The following is a 7,621-nucleotide window of genomic DNA, read 5'->3' on the forward strand; positions in this document are numbered from 1 at the left end:
TCTTTAAATATCTGCACAATGGACGGATTAAATACATATCAGATGTGTTTTCCTTCCTGCTACAAGCAGCTGAAGTTTGTGTGCACGGAGGAGGAAATTGGTGGTGAGGTCCACAACTTTGGATGAGTGGAGATATTCCTCTTATTTTTGTAGCATGAGAGGCTGAGAATGTGATGGTAAAGTGTAAACTGCATCAAGGACAGAAAAAAAATCACATTGCGGCTTTAACTGTGCAAACATCTGCACAAAGAGCATGCTAACACCAAGCTAGCCAGGGAGAAAATTCTTACAGATTTGATTTCCTTGAATTGAAACTCTTCAAACAAACACAAACACAAACACACACACACACACACACACACACACACACACGCACGCACACACACACACACTGTGTTCTGAATCTTTTCAGCCACTCGATGATGTTCCTGCTGTTTTTAGTCTGTGGTTGAGGTTTAGCTGTTTGTCTGTTCTTTGTTATCTGCTCTGAATAGAGGTGTGTACCAGTTAGAAACACAGTTCAAATTTTCCATCAGCACTACTTGTGAAACCCACAGAACCACACGACAGGAACGACACATGAGCGCAAAGTTTACTGATGCTGCAGAGGAAGCAGTTCACTGCTGTATAGAAGCAACAGAGGTGCCACACTTAGAAATAAAATGTAACAAAAAGCAAACTTTATTGAGGACAATTAAAATAATTCATTACATTTATATTTTAGTTACGCTTTGTTACACTATATGCAGACAGACTTATACAACCACTGAGAGTGATTACAAGGGCTGCGTGGGCCAGTTAGAGACCAGCAGCTGGACATCAGTGGTTGGACCGGTGGACTGCTTCAGTGAAAAGTAGACGACGTTGGGCACTGGCTTAAAGTCTAAACACAAACACACACAGTTCAACATGAGAAGGATAAGCAGCTCTGAAAACTCAGTTATGTTTATGTAAAGTAAACTGACAGAATGGGGAGAGGATTTAAATTTAAATGTGTTGTTGAGTGTTCAGACAGTGACGCTGAGACATCATCTCTCTGAAACATTAAACTGTGACAGAAGAAACAAACTCCAGATAAAGCTTCATTTAGGTAAGTTCAGTTTAAAGTTTAACAGATTAACAGTCCACATGGCTGTACAAAAGAATTTTAACTACAAAATACGAAATAAACTAAAATAGATTAACTGCTGAGTATGGACATATCTTCCTATTTTCACACATTTTACAGGTTGTTTACACTTCACAGACGGATGTTGCTGCTGATGTGATTTTATCTTAATAAAAGTCATTTTTACAATTTGATCTACTGAGTCTGTCAGATCTGTCACATTCTATGGTATTGTATATAATATTGGTCTATTTATAAAAAGAGGCCAAGAAGAACAACTTAATAATTTCTGGAAGCTCACTTTCATTAAAGAAAAGAGACAAACTGCATCACATTAAATAGATGAGGGCCTCATCTATGCAGAGGATACGTGGAATACGTGGATACGTGGCAGTAACGCGTCTCTGCTTATCAGTATATCACTCAGTTACATTTCATGACAATAAAAGTTAAAAATTCTCTGACAATATCCTTCCTGAATACCAGGATCAGTAATGCAATAAAGTCAGGTAAAATCAGATATGAGTCATAAGATCTACTTTTACTTTCATTCTTGGGACACGTTTTTCTAAATCTATTCTTGACTTATGTAACATTTTTAATTCAGATCTTACAGAGTACCAGTCAAACGTTTCAAGGCATTTGAGGGAGTTGGTGTTTCTCATCATCTGAGCTCATTTCAGTAAAAAACAAATGCAAAAAATGAACATTTTTGTCCTACACAGTAAACATGACATCTGATTGCTAAATTCTTTATGACAGTAAAGCATTACAGTAGGATGTAACTGTTTAAATTCATACATAAAATCAATCATCAATAAAATCAATATGACATTTTTAAGGGATCATCTTGTTCACCTTGGATTTCTAGTTTAGTTTTTCTCTCACTCAGCTGTTGATGATTTATTCCAAATTGTTAATTACTAGCATAGTAAGCTAGGACCTGGTTCAGTGTGGAGAAGAAAGCTTGCTGCAGGTCTCTGAAGACCCTAGACTTTAATTTGCTGAATGTTGAAAATAATAATAATGAAAAATAATTACTCTGTTTTTAGTGAATAAAGAGCAGCTGTACCAGAGTGTGTTTGTTCTTACAGTTGTTTGTCCATAACTGATGTCTTCTGTTCTCAGGGCTGAGTGGACAGGAACGGGATCACTCTCTGCACAACAAAACACACAGAGAGGAATCACTGCAAATACTAGATGTTATAGAAGTGATGCTATTGAACAGGATGTGTGTAAAAAGATAAAAGTTACTATTCCTATGTAGCACAATGAAAAAAATTCCTAAAAATTTGATCAGCTCTTTTTTTGGGGGGAAAAACCCACTAGATATATTTGTTCGCTTATTGTTTTTAAATATGAGAAGAAAACACACATTTTATGACGTCTTCATGACATCCGTCTTGCATAAATATATCCTGATCACAGGCATAACAACTCTATGTGAGATACTGTGGCCTCTCATACTCACAATCTTTTTCATCTAGGCCACTGGTTCTCAAACTTTTTACATCTTTTACCAAATAGCAGGAAGACATTTATTCACGCCCCATCCAAACAAAACAATGACAGAAAAGCTGCAACTTTTTTTTAGATATTGTCAAATATTGAAAAATAAAGTTCAGTCCTAGTCTTAGTCCTAGCACGACAGACCCGACCACATGTTCGCACTTTGCAGTACACTTCTTCTTCATTGTGGCTGTCCCCTTGCACACACGGCTGCAGTTTTTCAGCGGACGTGCATATTATTAAAGTAACTGCTGCAAATTTCTTTGTTCCATTGTAAAAGTGATTCCAATGTTAAACATTAGTTCTGCATGAATCTTCTGCCAGGTAACTTGCGCCCCAACTCAGAACTATGCCACACACTTTGACAAATACAGAGCTAGGCTATCACAAGCATAAAACAGATTTACTCATAAATACAAATATAATGTTTGTACGTGTGGAACACAGAACCGCTGAATCAGGGGTCCTCACAGACTCACTGGACCAGGATGTCATGCAAACTACAAAATAATTACAATCATACCAGTGAAATACATGTGACATTAACAGTCCTGCAGTACAACCTGAGGAGCTGAAGTATTTTTATCTGACAGGGGAAACATGACGACCACAGAGCTGTTGTTTCTGTTAACAGACTAACCACAGGCTGAAAAACACATGCAAAGAGCAGCATTCATTAACGGTCACCTACAAACTCAGAACACCTACAGTGAGTTCAATTCTAGTCTTTAAATAAGTTCCGTAAAATGGTATCATTGAAAGAAATCATCCATTTTCTGAATCACTGATCCATCTTATGGAAGCACAAAGTCTGGAGTCTATTCCAGCTGAGATACACAGCAGAAAGGTTACCAGTCCATCACAGGACTAACAAAGAGACAGACAACTAAACACTCTTTCACACCTACAACAGGTGTTCTGACAAACCATCCTACTTAACTTAACTGAAGCTGCAAATTTGATAATTTTGTGCAAAAAGCAGATAGCGTTTTCATTCAGGAGCTGCATCCTTCGGAGGCCACATTTGAAGGCCAATTACGTCACAGCCAGACGACGAAGGCTGTCCCAATTCTAAGACTGCTCCAAACGGGGCCGACAAATGCGTCCTTCATTTCCCCTGATTTGAAAGATGGTCTTCTATTCTTCGTGGCCTACCATATCTCAGAAATCATAGCGCGGTAACTGGTGAGACAACTGGTGACGCAAATCTGAAGGCTACACCGTCCCACTTCACAGCCTCGCATTTCTGGCCTTCTCGGTCTTTGGAGGACCTTACCCACGTCGACCATGAAGGCTGGGTTCTTCGAGGAATGCGATGAATTGAGATACAGCTCGGGTACTCCGGCTTCCTCTCACAGTCCAGAGGCATGCAGTTATTAAGTTATTATTAAGGGCAATTCTAACTTGCCAAGGAGTGAATGTAACCTTGAATGGCTAACCCTATGTCACGCTGGCATCCTCTCGCCCTGTGGTAGCAGGGATAGGCTCCAGCCCTGCAATGGCCCTGACAAGAATAAGCTAAATAGAAGGACCTGCAGCAGCAGTCCCCAGGCTTTTTTGCGCCACGGTTCAGTTTAATGTCAGACAATATTTTCATGGACCAGCCTAAGGTGTTGCGGATAAATACAACAAAATAAAATGTTACGACGAAGATAAAAACGTTGTTATTTTGTAAATATAATAATAAACGCTAATTCACTGTGTAACTGTTTAACTTTATTAGGAGCGTCCTGCTGGTGAAAAGTAAAAACTAAAAAACGCTCGACACAGTATATTAAACACTACCTCTGCTTCCTCTGATTGGCTGTTGCCAATGATTTGAGATTTTCTCTCTCTGTATGTGATGTCATTATCTCCAACTTCTCCCCCATCAGCTGAAATCAGTCAGAATGAACAGCAAAATAATTTACTCTTTCATACTCTGAGAAAAATATTAGTGAACATCACATCAAAATAATTTACCATGAAATAGAAAGTCTGAGTCTCACCTTCAAACTTCCTGTGAACACACGGTCTCCCTAACAGAACCAGTAACACCAGTAAGAACCCACAGATCGATTTAAGAAATGACAACACAGAGAGAGCAGTGGAGGACAGTGATGGAGGAGGTGTGGATGTAGGTGGAGGTGTGGTTGTATTAATGGAGGCTGATGTAGGTGGAGGTGTGGTGGTGTGTTTCTCTAAAACAAAGCAAACACAGTCATTAAGTTGTCGTCACATTGTGAATGTTGAAAGCTGCAGAAACACAGACAGGTGAGTGTGTCACCTGTGACAGTGATCCAGCTGGATGGAGACTCTCCATGACCGCTGATGTCACACTTGTAGAGGCCTTCATCAGACCTGGAAACATGCTGGATGGTCATGTGACCTGTAGGCTGCTTCCTGATGAGGGAGCCATCTTTATAGAAAGCAGCTGGGAGGTTGGAGGGAGTGGTCTTTGTTTTACAGAGCAGAGTGACGTCATCTCCCTCCATCACAGGGAGGACAGGACTCTGCAGGATCACTGATCCACCTCAACACAGAGACAAACTACAGCATTTCATCCATTTACACACAGCTTCATCAACACTAACTCCACACACTCAGCTTACCAGTGACTGTCAGGTTAACCATGTTACTGATGGGACCCTCTCTGGACTCACACCAGTAAACTCCACTGTCTGATGTGTAAATGTAGCTGATGTTACAGGAAGAACCAGCTGCTTCTCCCCACCCATCTCCACACTGAGTCCTCTGTTGTTTGCTTGTGTTTCTCCTCAGAGTCCATCCAGCAGAGCTGTCGTCCTCCTCACAGCTCAGAGACACAAAGTCTCTAATAAAGAACTGAGAGCTGCTGGGACTCACAGTCAGACGAGCTGTGAGGGTTACAATGAAAAACTGATGATCTTTTTACTTTATACTCTGAAACATGAACCCAAACAGGTCATATCACTGAGCATTTATCAGGTTTAAACTGGGACAGGAGAAGGTTACTGACCTTGGTTTGTTGTGCAGCTCAGCAGTGAGATCAGAACTAAAGAGAAAAAGTTGGTTTGAGCTTTCACAAACACATCAATTCTTCATTAATCAGTCAAACAATCAAGTGATAAGTCATATTTTATTCAATACTTCTGTGTCCGATAAAGAGAAGAGATTCTGTGGTGTTAGTGTTGAGTAAAATGTTCCTCTAAAGTCTGATTTATGCTTCTGCAGACAGACATGAATCACACCCACAAAACACTGACAGAAATAAACTACATAAAACTCCAAAAGTTGATTCTGTTCATCTGGACGTAGCATTTTGTGGGACAAACGTTTCGTCACTCATCCAAGTGACGTCTTCAGTCTCAGCTGACTGCAGGTTTCCCCGATCTTATAAACAGTACATTTGCATAATGACTGAAACAATGAAGGAACAATGGGCTGGGAGGTCAGTTCCTTAATCTTAATTATGCAAATTCGCATTGAAATTGAAACACTCATCATTATCATTCATCCATTCGAATTGAAACACTGTTATCTTAATCTTGGGAGGGAGGAATTTATGGAATTTTAATAAACAGGCAATATTTATCATTTACAGTTCTTATTTCAAAATCACTAAATTGCCTGAGAAACTAAAGGTTTTCACAACCTGTTTTCTGGCGTTAAGATGCTCAAACTTCCTTTATACAGCTGAAATGCATCTTCTTTGTGTTTTAAACTTGCTTTTAATTCTATTTCACTTGTTGTTCATGTCATTTTCTTTCATCCATCATCAATCAGCAACCAAAAACACAATAAAAATAAACTTTAGGTAACTTAAAGACGTCTTTTACTTACTGAGCAGATTTCATGACCAACTGTATGTTTTGAAATTAAGCGACCTCTAGCGGTCAGGCACGTGAATAACGTGTTTATCTTTCTTCTGAACATTTAAAAACATCCATAAATACGGAAATGTGGATTTTCTCAGAGTTCTGTTTTAGTAACTGTTGGTCAAATGCAGTATGCCTTTGTTTATTTTAGAAAGCAATGAGTACAGAATTACTAAGATTTCCTATTATAAATGAATTATACATTTTGCAACAGTAAAATAAAATAAAAATAAATATATATTCACTGTACAGTTCTTTAAAAAACACACCAAATTACTGAAGTTTTTCACAGCCTGTTTTTTTGTACAGGTCTGGGGTTAAGGCCTGTGTATTAAAACAGTTTTTAATTCAGTTTAACCTGATATTCACGTTAGTTTCTTTCATCTTCATCGTCAATCAGTGACTAAAAAGTCTGTAAAAATAAACTTTAGGCAACTTAAAGATATGTTTTACTTACTAAGCAGACATCGCAGAGACGTTTCCCTCATCGTTCCTCTCAGTGATGTGAGCTTTTTTATTTATAGTCTGAGGACACGAAAAAATTAATCCCCGCCCTGATTTTTTTTTTTTTTTTTGGGGGGGGGGGGTTATAGGTAGTTGAATTTTTTTTTTTCAATAACTGAATCATTGAACAAGACAACAGGATGAAAGTAAGTGATAAAAGTAGCCCTCTAGTGGTCATGCACAAAAGAATGTGTGAGTATTGTAGGTTGTGTAAATGTCAAAGAAATTTCTCAGAGCTGTTTTTTTTTCTTATTTGATTTTTCTTAGTTTCCCAACTGTGTTATGCTGCTTATCTCTCAGCATTTGCATCTCACCTCCCTAATAAGTTGCACACATAAAAAAATATAATGGAGGCTGCTTGGGAACAGTTTTGAATGCACATCAGTGCCTGCGTCTCTGCCTCATCTGCATCTTTGCAAAATTTACAGTGACTGAAGACCTTCAACCAGAGACCAACGGGAAGGTTGGATGATATATTTTGAGAGTAAGTCCTCTCGTTTTCAGTGCTGCATGCCAGTAATTGTCTTTGAATTGGTCTTTTACAGATATATAGCCATGAGTAATGTTTCTTATGTAAGAAAGGCATGTAAAGAGATTGATGAGGTTCAGTGAATCTTTGCACATGCTTGTGGGTGATCTGCAGCTATGAGGTGGAGAAGCTCAA

At 38.8% G+C, this 7,621-nt stretch overlaps 1 protein-coding gene across 5 annotated transcripts; it reads right to left on the minus strand.

Moving 5' to 3' along the window:
• Positions 1-658: 658 nt before the first annotated feature.
• Positions 659-6,999, minus strand: LOC146578846 (low affinity immunoglobulin gamma Fc region receptor II-like). 5 transcript variants are annotated; one of them, XR_014891504.1, is made up of 8 exons: positions 6,911-6,999; positions 5,595-5,630; positions 5,209-5,472; positions 4,884-5,129; positions 4,606-4,797; positions 4,403-4,491; positions 2,181-2,265; positions 659-883 (listed from the first exon to the last, which is right to left on the minus strand). XR_014891504.1 is itself a non-coding variant. In XM_085268932.1 (8 exons), exons 1-7 carry the CDS (start codon positions 6,939-6,941, stop codon positions 2,233-2,235), a joined length of 729 nt encoding a protein of 242 aa, XP_085125058.1. In that variant the 5' UTR covers positions 6,942-6,999; the 3' UTR covers positions 659-883; positions 2,201-2,232. The 5 variants fall into 5 exon arrangements, 4 of the variants coding, with proteins under 4 accessions (XP_085125058.1, XP_085125054.1, XP_085125056.1 ...); XM_085268932.1 differs by having other exon boundaries at positions 2,201-2,265; positions 4,606-4,635; XM_085268928.1 differs by having other exon boundaries at positions 2,201-2,265.
• Positions 7,000-7,621: the final 622 nt, after the last annotated feature.

This window comes from Mchenga conophoros, linkage group LG3 (assembly GCF_057382185.1).
Source record: "Mchenga conophoros isolate Kocher_MC1m ecotype Shallow Benthic linkage group LG3, M_conophoros_male_GT1.1, whole genome shotgun sequence".
Lineage (NCBI taxonomy): Eukaryota > Metazoa > Chordata > Actinopteri > Cichliformes > Cichlidae > Mchenga > Mchenga conophoros.

Excerpts from the sequence above, each read along its gene's own strand:
- LOC146578846 (XM_085268928.1), bottom strand. The coding sequence starts at position 6,941 with ATGAGGGAAACGTCTCTGCGATGTCTGCTTA. Across the intron at positions 5,473-5,594 it reads GAGCTGCACAACAAACCAAG|CTCGTCTGACTGTGAGTCCC; the intron begins GTCAGTAACCTT and ends TAACCCTCACAG. Across the intron at positions 2,266-4,402 it reads GCCAATCAGAGGAAGCAGAG|AGAGTGATCCCGTTCCTGTC; the intron begins GTAGTGTTTAAT and ends TTTGTTGTGCAG.